At 40.9% G+C, this 24,667-nt stretch overlaps 1 protein-coding gene across 4 annotated transcripts in view; it reads left to right on the plus strand.

The window, feature by feature from the left end:
• LOC142152769 (rap guanine nucleotide exchange factor 6-like) overlaps positions 1-24,667 on the plus strand; it is a 536,756-nt gene that overhangs the window by 317,288 nt on the left and 194,801 nt on the right. For all 4 annotated transcript variants that reach the window (XM_075209755.1, XM_075209754.1, XM_075209756.1 and 1 more), the window contains exons 12-13: positions 8,716-8,873; positions 10,821-10,835. In XM_075209755.1, the coding sequence (XP_075065856.1) occupies positions 8,716-8,873; positions 10,821-10,835 (173 nt within the window). The remainder of the gene's footprint in view (positions 1-8,715; positions 8,874-10,820; positions 10,836-24,667) is intronic.

The raw sequence follows: 24,667 nt of genomic DNA on the forward strand, positions 1-24,667 counted from the left end.
CTTTCATCTAAAACTTATGTAAATTATGACGTTAGTGAATGAGCACTTACAGTGACCTCAAGACAAAAAACAATGGTAAGATCGTTACTGCTGATTCCTTGCAGACAAATTGTTGTCTACACAGTTTGGACCCTATGTAGTTACTCACCTGCCATAAATAAAAACAATCACAGCAGCGAGGACATAGAAGCAATAGTGTGTAATGTTCCAACAGAGAAGCAGGTTAAACCCCAAACTAACCTGACCTGTAAACTCAACAAATAAGTGGTAATATTGGTAGCTTTTGATTGATGTTATCCCTTCCAGTGCTGGATAGGCAGGTACAATAGTCTATGTACTTGTCACCCATATATCAATTGAAACAGGAATCTGACTGCTGTAGTTTTTGTAACCTCAGAGTTCTTATCATATGAGATACACCAGCAGCTGCAGGCAACTCTACACCAAGCCACACCCCTCAGACATGACATTGCTTCCCTAGTAGAGATGGGGGGGTCCGGTTCCCCAAGAACCGAACCCACCCGAACTTTGGGTATCCAAGTACCAAGCTGAGTAGTTCGGTACTCTCCCGCCCGCTCCGAATCCAAATCGAGGCCAAACGTCATCGTGATGTCGTCGGATCTCGGGGCTCGGTTCTCGCGATACTTCAAGATTATAAATACACGCCTCCACAGCAATCCATCGCCATTTGACAGAGGGAGAGAGCAGGGTGTAGTCACAGGCTGATTAGAGCAGGGACAGAGAATCCAATATTCTTTTTCCAATTGTTGTAACAAAAATCGCTAGAGAAGAGAGGAGGATAGAGGTTTTGTTTCTTTTCAATATTTGGCACTCCCCAGTGCTTTTGGGGTGTCCCCCCTAATTGTGCATAAATATTTCTGGCTGTCAAAATTACTATCTGTCAGCAGTATCTACCAACTAATTTTTAGCACTCCCCAGTGCTTTTGGGGTGTCCCACATAATTGTGCATAAATATTTCTGGCTGTCAAAATTACTATCTGTCAGCAGTATTTTACCAAATAATTTTTAGCACTCCACAGTGCTTTGGGCTCAGAATGGATTCAAAGCAGTCCACATATGATCAGAATGAGCAACCAGGTTCTGTCACCAGTCCTGATGTTAGTGTTCCCAGTACGTCATCTGGGCAAGGCGATGTCAAACTACACAGTGTTTCGAAATCAGTCCAAAAAAAAAAAAAAATTGCCAACATGCCATTCTACACACGCAGTGGCAAAGAGAGAATGAGGCCTTCACCTTTGGCTATTAGTGGCAGAAAGTTACCGAGCCTACAATTGGTGCACAACTACTGTTACGCATCAAAGCCGAGCTGCAAGATAACAGTAAGGCATTAGAGAATAATGTTTGCTCTGATTCACAAATGACACCAATCCCTGTGGAGAGTCCATCCAACAGTGGTATGTCTAATCGTGAGCATTCTGTTAGTGTACCCATAAAGAAGGGCCCTTTCAGCAGTTCTGCTGATAAGTACCTGAACAGCCCGAGTGTAGCCGGTGATACACAAATTGAGGATGCCACTTTGGAAAGGAGGTGACGAGGGCGCTAATGAGGATGTTGATGATTATGATGCAGACAGATACCAAATTGCCTTTCTCAGTTTCTATTTATATTCTAGATTATATAACGGCTGAATAGTTTTCTATTTTACTCCTAGTGGAGAAGGGATCTGATGCAGACAGATACCAAACTGCCTTTGTCCATTTCTTTGTATATTCGAATTTCTAGTTCTACAGTATATGCAGGCTGCTTTTTTTTCTAATTTACTACAAGTGGATGTGAGGGGGGGGGGGGTCTGATGCAGACAGATACCAAACTGCCTTTGTCCATTTCTATTTATATTCTAGATTATATAACGGCTGAATAGTTTTCTATTTTACTCCTAGTGGAGAGGGGATCTGATGCAAACAGATACCAAACTGTCTTTGTCCATTTCTTTGTATATTCGAATTTCTAGTTCCACAGTCTGTGCAGGCTGCTTTTTTTATTTTCAACTACAAGTGGAGGGCGGGGGGGGGGGCATAGATAATGGAATAGAAACTGGTGGAGCACTAAATTAGGTTATGTTAGATAAAAAAATATATATTTTTTTCGAAAATAGCAAAACAAAACCAAACAAAACCAAAACCAAAACACGCAAGGGCGGTTTTGCAAAAACCAAAACCAAAACACAAAGGTAATCCAGATCCAAAACCGAATACAAAACCAAAACACGGGGGTCACTGACCATCTCTATTCCCTAGTGATCGCTACAGAAAGAAACATTTCCTAAATTAATGTAGAATAACCATATTTCTTCATGTGCTTTATTTATTATGTAACTTTGCATATCTTTCAATTTTACATTGTTCAGTGTTTATCTGTCCCTAAATGAAGTAGTAGCTGAATAATGCTAATTTTGATATAGTTATTTATTGCTATGTCTGTTGCATGACCAATTAATTTTTCTCTTTTTCTGTATCTGTTTCACCTTCTAAGGGGATTGTTTTGTACCTAAATTGTTACAATTAATAAGCACCAGATGCTGTATAGCAAGCTGTCCTGTACCAAGAAAAAAATTAGTCCGCTAAAGAGCTGGCTACATCTTAATTCAACAAGGCAGTAATAGGGTTTGGAAAAAGATAAAAGGAATTATAGTAGTTAATACTATTTCTATGTTTGCATTGATAGACAGACCTAAAAGTATATGTTTACAATATATAGTGTATTATTTCACTCTTATGACAAAACTGTTCATCTGTTTACAGAGTAGTCTTGTTAGCTTCCCATGGCTTGTTCAATAATAATAATTCTCTATCAAATGTCCCTTTGTGTACAGTCATGGCCACAAGTTTTGAGAAAGACACAAGTATTAGTTTTCCCAAAGTTTGCTGCTTCAGTGTTTTTAGACCTTTTTGTCAGATGTTGCTATGGTGTACGAAAATAAAATTACAAACATTTCATAAGTATCAAAGGCTTTTATTGACAATTACATTAAGTTTATACAAAAGGTCATTATTTGCAGTGTTGACACTTCTTTTTGAAGACCTCTGCAATTTGCCCTGGCATGCTGTCAATCAACTTCTGGGCCACATACTGACTGATGGCCACCCATTCTTGCCTAATCATTGCTTGGAGTTTGTCAGAATTTGTGGGTTTTTGTTAGTCCACCCGCCTCTTGAAGATTGACCACAAGTTCTCAATGGGATTAAGGTCTGGGGAGTTTCGTGGCCATGGACCCAAAACTTTGATATTTTGATCCCGAGCCACTTAGTTATTACTTTTGCCTGATGGCAAGGTGCTCCATCATGCTGGAAAAGGCATTGTTCGGCACCAAACTGTACTTGGATGGTTGGGAGAAATTGCTCTTGGAGGATGTTTTGGTACCATTCTATATTCATGGCTGTGTTCTTAGGCAAAATTGTGAGTGAGCCCACTCCCTTGGCTGAGAGGCAACCCCACACATGAATGGTCTGAGGATGCTTTACTGTTGGCATGACACAGGACTGATGGTAGCGCTCACCTTTCCTTCTCTGGACATGTGTTTTTCCAGATGCCCCAAACAATCTGAAAGAGGATTCATCAGAAAAAATTACCCCTGTCCTCGGTGGTCCAATCCCAGTACCTTTTGCAGAATATCAATCTGTCCCTGATGTTTTTCTAGAGAGAAATGGCTTCTTTGCTGGCCTTCTTGACACCAGGCAATTCTCCAAAAGTCTTCACCTCACTGTGTGTGGAGATGCACGCACACCTGCCTGCTGCCATTCCTGAGCAAGCCCTGCACTGTGGTGCCCCAATCCCGCAGCTGAATCAACTTTAGGAGACAGTCCTCGTGCCAGCTGGACGTTCTTGGGCGTCCTGAAGCCTTCTTCACAACTATTGAGCCTCTCTCCTTGAAGTTCTTGATGATTCAATAAATGGTTGATTTAGGTGCAATCTTACTAGCCGCATTATCCTTGCCTGTGAAGCCCTTTTTGTGCAAAGCAATGATGACTGCACGTGTTTCCTTGAGCTAGCCATGGCTAACAGATGAAGAACAATTATTTCAAGCACCACCCTCCTTTTAAAGTTTCCAGTCTGTTATTCTAACTCAATCAGCATAACAGAGTGATCTCTAGCCTTGTCCTCGTCAACACTCTCACCTGTGTTAACGAGAGAATCACTGACCTGATATCAGTTGCTCCTTTTGTGGCAAGGCTGAAATGCAGTGGAAATTTTGTTTTTTGGGATAAAGTTCATTGTCATGGCAAAGAGGGACTCTGATCACTCTTCATGACATTCTGGAGTATATGTAAATTGCCATAATAAAACCAGCAGATTTTGTGAAAAATAATATTTGTGTCATTCTCAAAACTTTTGGTCATGACTGTAATGGGGGGTGCAAATGTTACACAGTGCACCTCCTTCTCCAGCCCTGGCTAGCTGATAGGCATGGGTGTAAATAACCAAAGGGTCCCTACAAATGCAGGTATTTTACTGCAAAGTCTCTTTGTAAGTAGTGGTGATGTCACTTTGTGGTATTGTGCATTAAACATCAGAAAAATTTGGGCGCCAGACCATCTCTATCACAAACTGAACTCTTTATTTACACTCCTTTTCCTCCAGCACAATAATCATAATGGTTGCAGCAATAAAGAAATATATACAGCTACTTACTTTCTCCAGCACAGTTCTTAATTTTATCTAGATGTTATATTACATAGTTCACATGTCTCCCAAACTCCATACTCCATATTTCATACTCCATACTTCACTGCAGTTCACCCCTTCTCTGCAAGGGCACCCACATAGATGCTAACAAGTAGGCAGCTTCTCCTCAATGAAGTTATGACACACTCTGTGTAACTCTCAACTACAGCTCACCCCTCCTCTGCGGGGTTGATTTCTCTCTTTGGCTCTGACTCTGTGTACTCACAGCTCTGGTTTTGACACATTCCTCTGTGTACTCTCAGCCCCTCAAGCTGACATATCAACTATACTGCCCCTGCCACTCTCCAGGGTCACTTCTCTCTTGGTGGTTCTCTTTAGTGATATGGGGTTCTTCCCCTTGGGGGCTCCTCTGTGCTAACCCACTCTTGTTTAGGGGACAGTAGTGTTTGTCTCTAGATGGCAGCTGTCACTCACCAGCTCCTGGGCAATGCCAGTGGACCCTGGACAACCAACTCCACTGTCCAAGGTACCCAGTTTTCACATCAGCTCTCTTGGCTTGTGTCTCAATGTGTGTTTCTTTTTCCTGCACTTTCTCTCCTTAATCTTCTCCAAACCTCCCTTTCCCTTTTCCCTTTCCTGACAGCCACTCTTTCTTATCACTCAGTCTCTCACAGACTGGGCTGGGCTGTCACCATAGCAACCAGTCACTGGAATGCATGGTTTACTAAAACGCTACTAGGGGAGCGTTACACAAAGAAGAGTCTAAAAATGATAGAAGTGTTACTTTTTATCATTATGGAGCTTAATGAACAAATAAATGATTTTGTATAAAATGTGGATACACAAATACAGAAATGTAGGGGAGCACCAGTTAAAAATGCACAAAGGCATCCATAATAATAATAGTTGAAAAAAAAGGAGTGAGTGCATCTCAGAGTGGAGATTAGGACAGTTGTGAGGATGCACTAATGTGGTCAGTATAGTTTAGATTAAAGTAAGCTATAATAAAGGCATCGGTTTTCAGAGAGCGCTTAAAGATTTGAAGGCGTGGCAAGGAATTCCATAAGTGGGTAGCGGCACAGGGCAAGTCTTGTAGAGGGGAGTGAGAGGTGGTTACCAGAGATGTGTCAAAGTGCAGGGAGAGGTTGTGGGAGAGTATTTTTAAATTAAATTTAAGTTGTATGAAGGAATGGTGTTGTCGAGGGCTTTGTAGGCAAGGTTGAATAATTTCAATTGGATTCTGGATGACATGTGTGAGAGAGAAAAGCAGTCTTGCTGCAGCATTTAAGATAGGCTGAATCATGGATACCTAAGTGAGGGGAATGCAGGCGGTTGTAGTAGTCAAGACAGCATGTGATTAGAGAGTGGATAAGTGTATTGGTAGCATCAAGTGTGACACCAAAGCAGTGGGATTGGGAGACTGGGGAAATTGTAGTGTTATTGATGGTGAGGGAGAATTGAGGGGTTATTCTGGGAAGCGGGAAGATGATAAGCTCAGTTTTGGACATGTTGGGCTTTAGGTAGTATTGGGACATCCATATGGAGATAGCAGAGAGACAGTTGGTACTCAAAAAATTACAGAAGGGAAGAGGTCAGGGGATAAGAGGTGGATTTAAATGTTGTCAGTGTAGAGGTGGTACTGGAGGCCCAATGAGCAAATTAATTACCCTAGAGAATAGGTGTACAGTGAGAAAAGCAGAGTGGCAAGAACAGAACCATGTGGGACTCCAAATAATGGTAGTGCAGGAGATTATGTGTCAGAGGTTTGAGACAAAAAAAGGGTGGTTAGAGAAGTAGGAAGTGATCTAGGTAAGAATTGTGCCACGAAGGCCAGTGGAGCGAATGGTGTGTAGGAGAAGAGGGTGTTCAACAGTGTCAAAAACAGCTGAGAAGTCTAGGAGGATGAATTTGGAGAAATGACCCATAGACTTTGCTGTAAGTAGATCAATGATCACTTTTGTGAGTGCAGTATCAGTGAAATATTGGAGGCAGCAGAACTGATTGCAGATGGTCTAGATTGAATTTGGAGCATAGAAAATGAGAAAGGTGGTTGTACAAAAGTTACTCAAGTAGTCTGGAGACAAATAGAGGGGTATTTGGATCAAGAGGTGGTTTCTTTAGAATTAGCAAGATGAGCAGCACGGTGGCTAAGTGGTTAGCACTTCTGCCTTACAGCACTGGGGTCATGAGTTCAATTCCCGTCCATGGCCTTATCTGTGTGGAGTTTGTATGTTCTCCCCATGTTTGCGTGGGTTTCCTCCGGGTGCTCCGGTTTCCTCCCACACTCCAAATAACATACTAGTAGGTTAATTGGCTGCTACCAAAATTGACCCTAGTATCTGTCTGTCTGTCTGTCTGTGTGTTTGTATGTTAGGGAATTTAGACTGTAAGCTCCAATAGGTCAGGGACTGATGTGAATGAGTTCCCTGTACAGCTTTGCGGACTCAGTGGCGCTATATAAATAAATGGTGATGATGACCATGGTTGTCCAGGAGCAAACTTACGCCTTTATTTTTGCTTTGCTCTCCATAATGACTCAGGTTCAGAGACTTTATCTTCGGTTACTGGAAAAAATTAACTCAGGGTGGATTAGGCAGGTGCAGAGTGTGGGAGGTTAAGAAAATGAAAAATTAATTAAAGTACCTCAAACATAAAAATATTTAAACCGTTTTACAAACATCAGGGAGGTTAAAATTATACATGCCTTCCTTATGTTTACTAACATTCATTGAACGATCAAAATAATTATTTTCTTTTACTTAAGTCGACAATATCATCAACATATTTTAATCTTAGTATGTTGTTTATGTTTATTTATTTTTAAATTAAAACTTATTTCATTAGAATAATCAATACTTTCAATATGTTGTATAGTACTAGTGTACAATTGCTGTGTGATATTTTCTTAATTATTTAAACGAGATTGCTCATTGAAATGGAATACTTTTGTTTTAGCACACAACAGTCTGTCTACAAATATGTGTCTGCAATTATTAATTACATCAATTTCAGCAGTTTTTATTGCAATAGATCACAATGCTTTGGACTGAGCAATACTGTTTGTTCTGCAGGTGTTATGAGCCGCGGCGGCACTCACAGCCGCCGCAGCTCGCTTCCTGTTCCCTCTAGCGTCCCGGCTGTCACCTTGACGACCGGGACGTCATTTCCGCTGAAGACCCGACCGTTGCCAAGGTCGGACACTAATCTCCCCGGCGCCGCGTCATGGCAAGATAGGAAAGCCAGGCACGCGCGCAGTGTACCCACCAGTCTGTGGGCTAATTCATCAGCCTATAAATTAATTAGCAGGGGCCTGTGTGTTATTTCAGAGCTAGGCTCTGATTGGCTGACTGGAGTATTTAGGGCAGTGAGGTCTGTAGCCACACTGCCGGTTATAGCTTTTCTGTCTCAGTTCTGCTGACCTGCTTGCTCCTTGTTCCTGTCCTGTGGATACTCTGTCAATTTCTCGAGTATGACCCCTTGCTTTGATTTGGACCCTGCCTGTTTTGCTCGTGCCCCTGATCTTTCTTGCCTGTACCTTGGACCTTGCTACCATGCCTTTGACCTCTGACCTCGGCTTGTTTGTTGGATACGCTGTCTGCTGCCGGCCCTCGACCCTTGCCTGGACTTCATTCCGCTTTCCTGGGTTCTCCCCAGTCGGTACACATTTCACGACCCTCTGTTAGTCTGCGGCCAAGTCTGTCCCCACCACTAGGGGCAACAGTGAACACCAGACTTTCAGAGCAGACTCCGGGTTTTGCTGTACTAGTTAGAAGGGTTCCTAACAGCAGGATAATAGTTTAAGCAATATTTTGGCATAAAATTAGTTAATAAAGAAACATTAATAAACTTTTTATATTTGTTAATAGTGCTTGCTATGTTTGATAGCCTCAGTAAAATAGCCTCTGTTTCACCTTATTATTATTGTTACTAACTAGTTGGACTGCAAAAACCATAAACTGAAAATCCACAAATGCACCATAAGAACAATATAAATATATGTTACATTTTTTGCAAACAAAACAAAGTCGTACTGCTTTTGCAAACTGCTGTGTTCTTTCATTTTTATTTTAGTGATGGCAGTGTTACCCAGTCTCAAGATGACAGTATTGTTGGCACTAGACAGTCCAGACACAGTGTTGCTATCATGCCAATTCCCTGTACATTTTCTTCTAGCAGTCCTGACCTATTACAACCCACATCAAGCATGATGGATTTCTCTAATCCTACAGGTGAATATCTATTTCATATGTATAGTATTCTCATTATGCTAGTTCTGCTTCAGTTTGATTTTACTATTAAGTTTCTGTATGATTCCACTGTTTTTTTACCACATACTTATTTTTAATATTATAAAGAAATCAATATAACATTTTTATTTCAGCAATATATTCCAAAGCACCAAAAATGCTAAACCATATGAATCATCACGGCTTGGAATTTGAAGGTACACAACTTGGCCAATCTGACAACAACCTGCATCTGCAGCACTTAAATTCAAAATCCAGTCTGGGACCTGGGGTGTTTTATAAATTTAATGGGTCTGTGTGTAAGAGTAGTGATTCGGCCCTACTCATATTTTACAATGGGAGAATGGTGAGGTGACAAGGGGACAGTGGGGCACTCTTCCCTTTATACATACACTTCCCCAACCATTCTTCCCTCTCCCTAAAATGTTCCTACCTGCTGTCTGTTGGTTTTAATAGCATCTCCCACCTCTGCTTGTTCCATGTATGAAGAAACTTTGTCCAGAGCATTGATGACTCTTAATGATTATATCAATGATGCTCTGCACAGACTGCCCACATCATGGCACAGTTTGTATAGTGCAGTGCAGCACTCTGACTCCTCCTACATCATATACTGCAGCAAGGTAAGAGCTGCAGTCAAGGGTGGAATGGGAGAGCAGGCTTACATAATTTCCGACCCAATGTATGGAATGCCGGACTGTACAGTCAGAATCAGGACACTTGGCAGACTGTGCTGCTCTCTCCTACCTGTTCTTGCAGCTTTGACAACCTCCTGCCACTGCTGCTGTCTTAATCATTGTTGCTGCGTGCCAGATCCTAGAATCAGGGCCGCTTTAAGAAAAAATCAGGCCTGGTATGGGCCCCCCGTGCCACCCGGGCCCCCCCCATGAGCGGGGCCCCCCCTTCATGAGCGCCCCCCCCCCATGAGCAACACATACTTACCTGGGGCCCGCCGCTGGTCTCCGCTATTCTGTCTTCAGCCTGGCTGTCACCGTGACAGCCAGGCACCAGGATCCGATCGCAGGGGTGGAGGATTCATTCCCCCTGCGATCATGTGATCTGTCACAGGCAGATGCTGTCTGGTCCTCTGCCCACTGGTTCTCCCATACAGACCGTAGAACACCTGGTGTCCCTGCATTGGTTCATATGATGTGGCCGCTCACGGTCACTGATAGGCGTGTGCTGCAGGTGATTATATCGATTCTGCAATGGAAGCCCAGCCCAGTCTCATCAGTGACTGGGAACTGTCACATCACATGATCCGATGCAGGGACTCCATCTGTTCTATTGTGGAGGGGAGAGGACAGGACAGCGTGCCCCACTGGAGATAGGCAAAATGTGGAGTTGGCCCACCCCATGGGTACTGATGGGCTCATAAGTCAAAAGCTGGTGCAAGGTTCCCCAATGACTCATGGACCTGTGTGTACTGCACAGCCCATTGAAATACCATGGAACAGCAGGCACATTAGGGGTGAGAATCTCTTGAACTGCTGAGGTTCCCGACATGGCAATACTCAGTTTTGCTAGTCAGGTGATGGTGACTTAATGTAAGAATACACAGTTTGAATGGAATTCTTCTCTGCCATGAGAATTTACTTTACCATACATAAAGAGATCAAGTAATAATAATGTTTAGCTACATTGTATGTAATGCTAATACATGTTAATTCAGCAAGAATTGCAATAATTTGTTTCAAGAAGTTTTAAATTTATACCTATATAACAAAACAAACTGAGTCTATACAGTTTCCATGCTGTGTCATTGACTTACAAGGTTAGGGACTTTTCACACATAAGTGTGTGAGTGCTTTTGATTAACAGTTTAAATATAAATCAATTTAGCAGTACACCTTATCCTACTAAATAATGGTTTTCTAGAGGTTTTTTTGCAATATGCAACTTACATTTTTGTTTGTTTTCTTATTTCAGCTGCTGGATTTTATTGTAAGTATATTAATAGCAGTCCCATTTAACAATATTCCATTTTTCTGAAAAAATGTAAATACACGAACATAACACAATCAAAAGGTATATGGTATCTTAAAGGACCACTAAACATAAAAGCTAAGGGACTTCAATAAAATCACAAATATGTATGTAAAAGATTGCTTATCATAACTGAATTTGATATAAGGTTTTAATTTAAGGATTGCCTTTTCCCTACACACACAAGATCTTCTGTCCCTAAATTCAGATATGCTTTGATATGATTACAATTGGTTATGATAGGATATTTTATTAAAGAATTAAAAACATTGTGTCCCAAATGATCTAATATGCTGATATTTGCTTTTACTAGTTAATTCAGAAAAGTGTTTTGTCAATTTAAAATGCTTCTTTTGGATCAGGGTGTCTATAAGTGGAAATCATTTTTTCGTTTGGAGTTTGTTTGTGGTTGTAGCTGTTATTACTGTTATTAGGGCCTTGTGTAGCAACAAGAAAAGAGACTGACAGATCTTGTCTAGCAAAGCTGTTATAAGAAAGTCTGCTCAAATGGTGAGATAAGTCCATTGAAGGATCATCATCATCAGTTATTTATATAGCGCCACTAATTCCGCAGCGCTGTACAGAGAGCTCATTCACATCAGTTCCTGCCCCATTGGAGCTTACATACACACACACACACAGACAGGGAGACTAGGGTCAATTTAGATAGCAGCCAATTAGCCTACCAGTATGTTTTTGGAGTGTGGGAGAAAACAGAGGACCCGGAGGAAACCCACTCAAACACGGGGAGAACATAAAAAATCCACACAGAAAAGGCCATGGTCAGGAATCTAACTCATGAACCCAGTGCTGTGAGGCAGAAGTGCTAACCACTAGGCCACTGTGCAGTCTTATATACCTCTAAACAAGTTAACACAAGTTCACAGGTCAAGAAGAAAGCACCCATTAGAATCTAAGCCATTATATAATAGGGAACTGACCTCTTAAATCAAAGAAAAAAGATGATGATTAAAGAGTCCCAATCTCTTGTACACTGGTCCATATGGGTTGCTATCTCTGCCTGAGTGTCCCCTGCCACCAGAGATTTGTGTGTGTACCCAGCTGCCAGTGGTACCTATTTATGTCCAGTCATATGAGGTCCCTACTGACCTAGCCTCTTAGCTTAATTTGACCTGCCCTGGCCTCTGGGTTTAAGGTTCCTAAAGTTGGTGCCCATGTTTGGTAGACATTCATCCCACTGAACCTGCTTACCATAGTGGAATGGGTTTATAAATTCTCAACACACACAGTCATTTTTGAAACTTAACCTTGTTCTGATAAAATTTAATTTTGGCATAGTCAGGGCAAAGAACATAAAGCACCAGAAAGGCATATCATTTTAGGGTGCAGACATTAACTGGAGAAGCTGAAAAGAAATCCAGAGAGGAAGACTGCATTGTAAAATATACTTTACATTTCCATTAGCATGGCTGGATCAGATCAATAAAAGCCTGAACATTCAGGGCCTGATTCATCTTTGAATGCAACTTGCGTTTTAAAAAAATTGCATGTAACTTGCACGCATGTACGTACAATGTCAAGAAACGTTTTGAATATGGGTAAAAGTATGCACTGGATATATGGTACTTGCCATATGCAGACTGAGGGAACACACTGAAGAATACATGCATATGTGCAATATAAAGTTCCTTCAGAACCCTTGCCAAAAAAAATCTATTACATTTATTAACAACTCTTAATACATAATATAATCATTAATGAAAAAAATGCAAAAAATATATTTTTTCTATTATTTCTTTTACACATGAAATACATAAATCAGGATGTTCTTAATGCATACTGTATATAAATTGCATTTTTATAGTTTCTCTTACTTGCATGCACCTGTTCTCACATGCATACGTGTAGTCACCACTATCATTTGGCACTTACACCTGCCCTGTAGCTGGTTCCAGTGATACAGCTAAAAACACATATCTCAAAAATGCTCAGAGCTTGAATTGGATCAACATGCGTGCATGCAACCTCGGAATGCCATTAATGTACATTACCTAGGTCAATCTGCCCCTTTCTTTCCTGTTTCGCCTTGCAAGTCGTAGGCAGTTGGAATTGTCATTAGCGTCTGGACATGAATTGGATGCTTTTGCATTCACTGGCAGAAAGTCTATTTCTGAGCAATTGCAGAGCAATTTCATGAAAGATACGGCACACAATGGGACTTAGTTTGAAGACGGATCAGGGCCTCATTAGCCACAATCAGTAGACATTCCCACTCGAGACACCTGAGAACCAGAGGGTTATCCCCATGCTCAATAAGACTGTTGTCAGGAGGAGGTTGTTTGCTGGCCATTTTCTGTTCCCTTCATGGTCAGAGCTCTGGACTCTTCTAAAGTGGATGCTGAGTTATTCCAAAATTGTAGCCTGGTATTAGAAAGCCATATGATGTCAGTGTTCCAGAGGTTCTGTCAATGTCCAGTGGGACTAAAATTGATCCTTAAAAGTATTTTGGATGCTATTACCTAGTAAAATGGCAAAATTCTTGACTGCTTATTGACAGCTAATGGCAGTACAAGCATTATCTATTTTCCAGTTGGTACAGCATCCATTTGACCTCTGTGGTACTGAAACTATACCAACACAAATGTCACAGAATGGAGTCCCATCAACTTCTTACAATTTGAAAGACATCCCACAAATGGAGATTAAGTATCTACTCTGTTTTATCCTGCTACTCTGCCACCTGTCCTTTTGATCATATTCCCTCACAAATTAGTAGATCCCTGTATCCTGTGCTCATTCCATCTGTAAGTAAATTCTGTAATCTCTCACTCTCTACTGGTATCTTCCTGTCATTATACAAATACACAGTGATTACTCCTCTTCTGAAAAAGCAAAATTCTGACCCATACTCTCTCATAAATTACATTCCATCTCTCAGCTCCCATGCCCCTCTAGAAAGACTTGCCTACACTTGCCTCTCACTCTTCCTTTCCAAAAACAACCTATTGGATCCTCTTCATTCTGGCTCTCATTTTTAACACTCCACAGAGACTGCATTGACTAAGGTTGTCAATGATTTGATCACTGCTAAACCCAAAAGCCATTACTCTCTTCTAATTCTCCTGGATGTATCTGCTGCATTTGACACTGTTGACAACTTTCTTCTCATACAAACACTACACTCCCTAGGTTTTCAAGACATCGTCCTATGCTGGTTCTCATCCTAACCTTCTAATTGTTCTTTCAGTGTTAATTTCTCTGGAACCACCTCTGCTCTGCCTCCTTTATCAGTTGGTGTACCACAAGGCTCAGTACCAGGTCCTCTGCTGTTTTCTATCTATATCACTTCTCTTGGAAAACTAATAAGCTCCTTTGGATTGCAGTATCTCTATGTGGATGATACCCAAATGTATTTATCTTCACATGATCGCTTGACATCTGTGTTGCCCCATGTCACTGACTGTCTTTCTGCCATTTCATCTTGGATGTCCTCTCACCAACTCAAACTCAGACTTTCTAAAACAGAGTTAATAATATTCCCATCCATCAACAGAAGCATACTATTTCTGTTGACAACATGACTGTCAAACACCAGGCTCTCAGGTCCTGTCACTTACCTCTTCGCTGCCTTTCCAAGTTGTCCCTGCGGTGCTCAGGCCCACTGGTTTCTGACATCTCTGTAAGATGCTGTCCAGTGTGTCTTCACTGCAGTGATCCCTCCAGAATCAGAGAATGGGCGTGGTCATCTTGTATTCGGTCACATAATTCCTCGCAGTCAATCAGGTGATAACAGCCTTCATTTCAGATTCCCTCCAATACCAGTCCATGGGAGCTGTCATCTTGGATAAAGTCAACTGATCCATCTCAGCAACTCAGAGTGCTGCTGCTGCCCAGCTGACTGCAGTCTCCAATCAGGAATCAACAACAACTATAAAAGGACTTTCTGGCACCCTTACCTGTTGCCAGTGTAACATTGTGTTTCAGACTCCAACCTGGTTCCCAGCAGTCTGCAGTCTTGCTATTAAACCAGCTGAGACAGTGCAGTCTGCATTCTGGCTCCAGTCCGATTCCAGCACTCTGATTTCATCCATTCTGGTTGGTCAGGGATAAGCCCCTCCAGATACTCCCTGATTAGATATCTTATTGTATATTCCAACAGTCATACAATATGTCACCTCTATTTTGTCAGGAAACCGCTCCTGAACCGCTTTATTTGTCACAAACCGCCCTCTGCGTACTTCTGACTTGGAAGCTTACAGTAAGGGAACACAGGATTCCAGCCCCAAATCTCACACTCACCTCTTTCTCTAAGGCTACAAATTTCACTGGTCCCTATTCCCAACACAGATGCACGCTTCACACCTCTCAGCAACTGCCACCAGCTACGTATAAGGCCCGTAGCAAACCTATGACTTAATCACCCAATTGTACACACACTGTGCTCTGGTAGCTAAACAATTAACCCTTCACACATTGGTTTCTAAAGATTTAATCCAGCCAAGCAATTTGCCTCTTCTAAACAGGCAATGGATTCATTAAGAGCAATAAGGACATAACTATTAAATTTTAGATTTAATATACAAAAAGTACAATGCTTAGAGAGAATAAAAAAAACAGTTAGATAAATATTTGACATACAAGTAAAAAATTGCAAACCGTTATAAAAACAAATGGGATGAAAGTACAGAGCATCACTTACATATAATAATCTGTATGCCTGGGGCAGGCGGAAAAGATGGACAGTCCTTCAATTAAATTGATCCCCAAGAAACTGACAGTTTGTCTGTTCAGAACACAGGTTTTTAAGCAACATGAAATGGGATGGTCTTCACAGGGGCAGCGTTTAATGCTAATCGGGGGTTGTGGCCTGTGACACTTTTTCAATCACCATTTGCATGCTGCCTGATTTATTAACCAATTCTACTATGTGATCTATTTTTTCTGTAGAGGGTTACATCGATCCAATTTTAGCATTAATAAATCCCCTATGATTCTGTCCATCTTTTGATACCAAACATGATGACCTTTTGACAATGTGACATACCTTTTCCAAAGATATGTGATTTTAGCTTTTCCCGGATACCCCCCCATATCCCCCGTAACTGTCATTCACAACCCTGGTGTGTTTTCTGCTCCTCAGTATGTGATAACACCCAGATTCCCCAGAATATGAACTATGAAGGAATTTTCCTTTTAAGCACACATTTCTATATACCTGTATAAGCCTGCACAATGCTGCCTTGGGCTGAAAGGATGTCCAGCTGTGACCAGCTCCACAACGTCTATTCAGGAGTCCAAGACTAAATGCAGGAGCTTTTTGAAGCTGCTACAGGTGACATGGTTATCTTCTCACACTGGGATGTGCAAAGCTATCAAATACATTTCCAACAAACTCTCTGTCTTCACATCTTACACTTTAACTGAACTTATCAATGGATTCATTTGATATAACATATTTACACAGCAGTTATGATTTATCCCTTATAAATAACTGCAAGCTCTCTATGTTCATGACATGGTTCCATTCCAGTTACCGCATTCTGGTTACCAAATTCTGGCTACAGTGATCCACTTCCAGCTTTCCGGTTCAGCATTCCGGTTACAGTGATCCACTTCCAGCATTTCGGTTACAGCAGTCCAGTTCCTGTTTGCACTGCTCTGCTAGTGTAATCATCATCTGCACCAGTCCATTCACTACATGCAGAGGAACATTATCAGGCCACCCAGCTTTGACAACGTAGTCACCAGTCCAGCTCCAGAGACACAACCCAGTCTGGGCACAGAAAGATCCTCAGGCGTGACAATGACCTTAAACCCCACCCCTCAAGCTCGCTGCCTAGGTGTGATCCTTGACTCAGAACTATCTTTTTTCCCCACATCTAAATCAGGTTACATGCATCTAAAATCATATCCAGGATACTCACAAATCTTGTGTGTGATTTCTACACTATGTGGGATTTTCTCACAAAGTGGACGAAAAAGCACAGTTAGGCAACACAGCAACTAACCCTCATCCTTCTCTTCTCTTTTCATCTCCAGGTATGTCCAGCCATACTACTGCTTTTCTGATCATTAATCTGTGAAATTCATCCCTGCAATCTGTGTAATTCATCCCTGCAATCTGTGTTTAAAGTATGTCCAGCCATACTAATGCTTTTCTGATCATTAATCTGTGAAACTCATCCCTGCAATCTGTGAAACTTATCCCTGCAATCTGTGTTTAAAGTATGTCAAAGGAAATTGTTATCTGTTTAAACTTAGGTTGGCCCAGTCTTTTATTGATGCCTAATTTATGATGGATATCTGGCCTCCTAAAGCCTTTTAAACAAATGTTTTATTTCCTTTAATTAGCTGACCAATTAGCACATCTGTAGAGTATTCCTAAATTACCCTGACTACATCTTAGCTTCAGTCTATGGGGAAACGTATGTGGGGGTAGACATGTGTGATTTCTACACTAAGTGGGATTTTTTCACAAGTGGACGAAAATGCACAGTTAGACAACACAGTTGGACAAACATTGGACAACATTTGAATTGATTTTACTTCCAGCAATAAGCTACATCTGCCACATCCTATTTCTGCATTACTTGTCTATCTATATGGAACACTGCAAAGAGGTAATTCTTTAAGATCCCCTTACTTTTTGCTTTTACTCCTTTTATCACAATGTTTAACAAATTGCTTTTCTTAGTCTTATTTCATGGCATGATCTTTAGGACTGTGTCATCTTTCACCCCTCCACCAACACACAAACTTGTTCATATTGCACCTGCATTACTCCACTCACCTCTAGTTAACACCCATTAACTGTTGTCCTATTTATTATCTCTAACAAGTACAGCCTCCACCTGTCGCCAGAAAATAAAAAGTCACACATCTTACAATCCCCTTGCCTATCTTTCTCTCACTCTGCTTCTATTAGCTGGTGATATATCACATAATCCAGGTCCCCCACACTCCTCACACACACATACATCAGAGCACTACCGCTCTATAGCAAACCTCAAACACATCACCTGTCTCCCCTCTCTTCCAAAGTCCTTTAAATGTGCCCTTTGGAATGCATGCTCTGTTTGTAACAAACTTACCTCCATTCATGAACTCTTCCTCTCAAAAAACCTCAACCTTCTGGCAATAACAGAAACATGGCTCATGCAATCAGACACTGCCTCACCTGCAGCACTTTCACATGGTGGCCTCCACACCTCCAGACCTGAAGGCAGACAAGGAGGTGGGGTTGGACTACTTCTCTCCCCACAGTGCACATTCACAGTTCTACCAAATGTCCCATCACTCACGTTCACATTTTTTGAAGTACATGCTATTCGCATTTTCAATCCATTCTCTCTACGTGTTGCGGTGATCTATCGTCCCCCTGGAGCACACCAACAATTTATTGAGGATTTCTCTGCATGGCTCCCTCACTTCTTATCTTCAGACATCCCCACCATCATCATGGGTGACTTCAACATCCCCATTGATAACCCACCTTCCAAAGCTGCTTCCAAACTACTCTCTCTAACCTCCTCACTTGATCTCTCCCAGTGGATTGAATCATCTACTCATAAGGATGGCCACTGCCTTGATCTTGTTTTCTCTAGACTATGCTCAGCTTCTAATTTTATTAACACACCCTTCCCCCTCTCGGATCATCACCTTATCAGCTACACTCTCACCCCCACTGCTCTAACCTCTCTACTGTCTAACACTACCAAGCCTCCTCATAATCGCAGAAATCTTAATTCTATTAATATTCAACAATTTTCCACCTCTCTCCAACACCTTCTCTCCCCTATCTCTACATTCTCATCCCCTGAGATGGCAGTACCTCCTTTTTACCTAACCTTAGCAACGGCCCTTGATCAAGTGGCTCCAGCGACACTACATACTACACGTCGACTTCGATGTCAACCGTGGCACACCAAAGCAACATGAAATCTTCAAAAACTGTCCCGTAAAGCAGAACGTCACTGGCGTGAATCTCGAAGCTCTAATGACTTCTTCACATATACTTCTGTCTACCACTGCAAAACAAACATACTTCCAATCTCTTATCTATGCTCAGGCTTCTAACCCCAAACGCCTTTTAAATACATTTAAACATCTTCTCAATCCTCCCACCCCGAACCCTTCATCTACTATCAGTGTTCAGAATCTTGCTTCCTACTTCAAGGACAAGATTGATAAGATCAGACTAGAAATGGTATCCTCTTCCTCGATAAGCAATCGGCTCAGTTCCTTCCCACTACCCTCTGACACCCTCTATTCATTTGACCCCAGAAATGAAGAGGAGATTTCTACTCTCTTCTTATCTTCCTACTCTACCTCCTGTCCTCTTGATCCTAGTCCCTCACAAATTGGTAGATCCCTGTCTTCTGTGCTCATTTCACCTCTAACTCAAATCTGTAATCTCTCACTCTCTACTGGCATCTTTCCATCACTATACAAGCATGCAGTGATTACTCCTATTCCAAAAAAACAAAACTCAGACCCAAACTCTCTCTCAAATTACCATCCCATCTCTCAGCTGCCGTGCCCCTCCAAGCTTCTAGAGAGACTTGCCTACACTCGCCTCACACGCTTTCCTTCCGCTAACAACCTGTTGGATCCACTTCAGACTGGCTTTCGTTTTCAACACTCCACAGAGACTGCGTTGACCAAGGTTGTCAATGATCTGATCACTGCTAAAACTGAACGCCATTACTCTCTCCTAATTCTCCTGGATCTCTCGGCTGCATTTGACACCGTTGACCACTCTCTTCTCCTACAAACGCTGCAATCCCTAGGTCTTCATGACACTTTTCTATCCTGGTTATCATCCTACCTTTCTAATCGCTTTTTCACTGTTAATTTCTCTGGAGCCACCTCTGCTCCGCTTCCCCTATCAGTTGGAGTACCACAAGGCTCAGTGCTAGGTCCTCTGCTGTTCTCTATCTATACCGCTTCTCTTGGAAATCGAATAAGTTCCTTTGGCTTTCAGTATCATCTCTATGCGGATGATACCCAAATCTATCTATCCTCTCCTGATCTCTCGACATCTGTGTTGTCCCGTGTAACTGACTGTCTTTCTGCCATTTCATCTTGGATGTCCTCTCGCCAACTCAAACTTAATCTTTCTAAAACAGAGTTAATAATATTCCCACCCACCAACTAGAGCATACCTGACATTTCTATCTCTGTTGATAACATGACCATAAATCCCACCCCACAAGCTCGCTGCCTAGGTGTAATCCTTGACTCACACCTATCCTTTGTTCCCCACATTGACTCTATGGGGTATATTTACTAAGCTGCGGGTTTGAAAAAGTGGGGATGTTGCCTATAGCAACCAATCAGATTCTAGCTTTCATTTATTTAGTACCTTCTACAAAATGATAGCTAGAATCTGATTGGTTGCTATAGGCAACATCCCCACTTTTTCAAACCTGCAGCTTAGTAAATCTAGCCCTATATCTAAATCCTGCCACATACATCTAAAGAACATTTCCAGAATTCGCACATATCTCACGCAAGACACTGCAAAAACCTTAATTCATGCACTCATCATCTCCCGCATTGACTATTGCAATTCCCTCCTTACTGGTCTTCCCAAAAACAGACTCAAACCTCTACAATCTATTTTGCACGCTGCGGCAAGACTGATTTTCCTTGCAAATCGTTCTTCCTCTTTTGAATTACTCTGTATGTCTCTACACTGGCTGCCTGTTTTGTACCGAATCCAATATAAAATACTTTTACTAACCTACAAGGCCATCAACAAAACTGCACCAACATACATCTCCTCTCTTGTCTCAAAATATTTCCCAACTCGGCAACTCCGTTCTACACAAGATCTGCGTCTCTCATCTACCCTCTTTACATCCTCCCATTCCTGGTTACAGGACTTTTTTCGGGCTGCACCCACTCCATGGAATTCTCTCCCTCGCACAGTAAGACTCTGGTCTACAAACTTTCAAGCATTCTCTGAAAACCTACCTCTTCAGACAAGCTTATAATATTCCTCAGCCACCCTCTTAACCTCGCTACCTTTAGCCTGTTAAACAATTTCACACAAGACAACTACCCCCTGACCAACATTGTTGTGTGACGGGTTCATTTAGCTTATGAGTCACTTTTACCTTTGCAGTCTGGCTGGGCCAAGATGCAAGATGTATACTTAACCTCATGTGTCAATCTCCCATTGTCCCATAGATTGTAAGTTTGCAAGCAGGGCCTTCTCACCTATTTGTCTGTTTTACCCAGTTTGTTTATTAGTTTATTATGTTTGTCCCCAATTGTAAAGTGCTACGGAATATGTTGGCGCTATATAAATAAATGATGATGATGATGATGTTGATATCTTAGACAAGAGACTGCAAAAACCTTAATTCATGCACTCATCTCCCGCATTGACTATTGCTATTCCTTCCTTACTGGTGTTCCCCTAAACAGACTCGCACCCCTACAATATATTTTGCATGCAGCGGTCAGACTGATTTTCCTTGCAAATCGTTATTCCTCTGCTGAATCACTTTGTCTCTACACTGGATGCCTGTTTTTTACCGAATCCAATATAAAACACTTTTACTAACCTACAAAACCATCAAGAAAGCTGCACCAACATTCATTTCCTCACTTGTTTCAAAATATCTCCCAACTCGACAACTCCATTCTGCACAAGATCTACTTCTCTCATCCACTCACATTACATCCTCCCATTCCCGTTTACAGGACTTCTTTCAAGCTGCATTTCCCTCCTTTGCACAATAAGACTTTCTTCTCATCCACAAACCTTCAAGTATTCTCTGAAACTCACCTTTTCAGACATGCTTATAACATTCCTCAACCACCTTCTTAACCTTTCTACATTACCCTATTACCACCCATTAAACAATTCACACAAGACAACAACCCTCTGCCAAACATTGCTCTGTGAGGGCATCATATAGCATACTAATCCCTTGTGGGTTTTTTTACATTTGCAATCTGGCTGGACTGAAATGCAATATGTAGACTTAAACTCATATATCCAACTCCCATTGTCCCATAGTTTGTAAGTTTGCGAGCAGGTCTTTCTCCTTTCTTTGTCTGTTTATCCAGTTTGTTTATTACTGTGTTTGTCCCCATTTGTAAAGCGCTACGGAATTTGCTGGTACTATATAAATAGATGATGATGATGATGATGACGATTAAATACATGTAATCTTTTTCAAACTGTCATGCAAGTTTCTGCAGATTCCAACTTAGATTAGAATCTTGAACCAATTCTCATGTCCACTGTATCCCATCAAATTTTTTAGTATCTTGATAGATGAAGAGTTGACTTAAGGGTTAGTGGAAATTTTTCAAGAACCAGATGCATTATATCATGTTGAATCTAACCAGACAGGGAATTCCTTCCTTTCTTGTGCATTGGGTTAAGCAAAGAAGGTACTATATAAATATTTGATGATGATGGTGAGAAAGCATAAGAATCTGTTCCACAGTCTCAACACAAGCATAAGCTGTCATCGAAACGGCTAGGTGTGTGTTAAAACAAAACAGAGGAGCACCTGGTTCCCACTGTGGAGAGGTTGAGGTCCGAAATGCATCCAGTCTCCTTGCCTTCTCCTCGCCCCCTTACCTCTATTTTTCCATACATGCAGTTCAAGTTACATTCCGAGTTGAGGCCCAGAGGGTTTTGTCCCTATCGAAGTGGTCAGCATGTTTATACAAGCCTACATACAACACATCTGATGATGAGGCTAAAATTGCATTCATCACTAACAGTGAATCATGTAAAGTAGGAGCCAGTGTAAGGAATGGGACTTCACAGTGTGTTAAACAGGCCCAGATCACAGCCAGGACACGCAAATTAAATTAGTCATTATTCAAGTCTACAGTGAATGTAGCAGGCCCCCCAACATTTAAAAGTTTATGAAAATATCAAGATACATTAGGACAGTGTCAGCCTTCGATGAGTACACATGTAGAAAAACTGTAACTTTATTGTTATGCAAATAAAGTTAGTGGCAAAAATAATGTGCAAAATAAAGTGTCGGTCCTATTATGTATAATAGGGGTTATGAAATACAGTTTGTTTTGCAGTTTATTAACACCAGTAAAACCAACCATCAAAACGTTTCAGGAAATTGCTGAAAGATTTCATTTTCAGAAAATAAGTCAATTTAAAAGTGAATGTATTTCTGCGTTTATAACAGAGTAGTATCTGAATACTGATGATTTGGATTGGATCTCTCAGATACAATTATAGGCAAGCTGGTATGTAGTATGCACAGCGAAATTGTTTAAAAGAGGTTATTATCTGAACCACAGTTAACATTGGAATGTGCAGTGTCTATTGCAATTTCAATGGAGGCAGCCACAAAGAGTAACAAAAGAAAGAACTTGTTTGTATGACACACAAAATGCCTTTTAAACAAATAATGTCTTGTGTTTGATGTGGGTAGACATCACATGACGCCAGCCACTGTTGGTTTAAAGAATGCAGGGAATATCATAAAAAAGGGACATATTGAAAAAGTTTGCAGGTCAGGAAATATAAATAAAGTAATTAAATGGAAAAATCACAGCAGACAAAATAAACCTTCACAGGTAAATAAAGATACAGAAAATAAGTCAGACTCAACTAGCTGTCAGAAAGCTGAAGAAGATTTATTTGCACAGTATGATGGTGGCAGACTGCCAAGTAATATTGATCACCTGTGAAGTGAGGGAGTAAAGTTAAAAATGCAACTGGACACGGGTTCCACCCTTTCCGTTATTACAGCAAAAGAGTACTACAAACTAATTGTGAAAATTATTTTATAAAACCTCTGTATTGTTGAGGACATATATTGGAAAAATTAAAATTGATATGAAATACAAAGTGAAAATGCGCAAATTATATTACATGTGAATTGTTTGGCTAAGAATGGTTAAGGAAAATTCAAATTGACTGGCAGTCTTTTAAAACATTGAAGGTGTCTAAAATGTCAAATAGTGACGCTACTATGAAGAGATTAAATCAATTGTTAACTAATGCACAGCCCATATTTGGAAAAGGGATAGGGACACTCAAGGGATTAAAGCCAACATTGTATTAAATGACAAAGCTACTCTGAAAGTTCACAAAGTTTGACTAAGGGTTGAGGCAGAGCTGAAGAAACTAGAAATTCTGGAAATTTGCCCCTGGTAGAATGGGGTGAGTGGGCTGCGCCCATAGTTCCAGTATTGAGTAAAGGTAAAGTAGGAAGCATGTGAGGAGATTTTAATACAATGATTAAAATCCAACACTGTACATAGTACAACATTTGCTACTAAAATTAGAGTTGACCCAAGCGTATTTAAAAATGGACATTGCATATAAGTTAAAGAAATTCTTGACAATCAACAACACAAGGTTTATTTCAGAGGTTCGTTTCAGTACAACCATCTTGGAATAGCTTCAGCTACAGCAATATAACAGAGATCCATGTATCAAGTGTTACAAGCATAGTTATCATTGCTGGAGAAGATTATGAATATAATTTAAACAACCTTAAAAGTGTACCCAGAAGAATATGGGCTGAGAACCAATTGAGATAAATGTGAAGATGGAAGACAAAATTGAACCAGTGCTGTTAATACCACATGCACTTATCTAGGCCTAGTGAATTATTTTCACAAGTTTCTACCTCCAATATCAATAATATTACATTGATTGAATGCTCTCCATTAGAAGAGAGCACTGTGAAAATGGTTGACAAATTGTGAAATGTTTTTTTAAGAGGCAAAGAAACTAATCACATCAGACACACTTTGACCCATCTCTACCTATTAAATTGTCATCTTATAAAATAGGTGCAGTATTATCACATATTTTACCG

This window comes from Mixophyes fleayi, chromosome 4 (genome assembly GCF_038048845.1).
Source record: "Mixophyes fleayi isolate aMixFle1 chromosome 4, aMixFle1.hap1, whole genome shotgun sequence".
Taxonomy (NCBI): Eukaryota; Metazoa; Chordata; class Amphibia; order Anura; family Limnodynastidae; genus Mixophyes; species Mixophyes fleayi.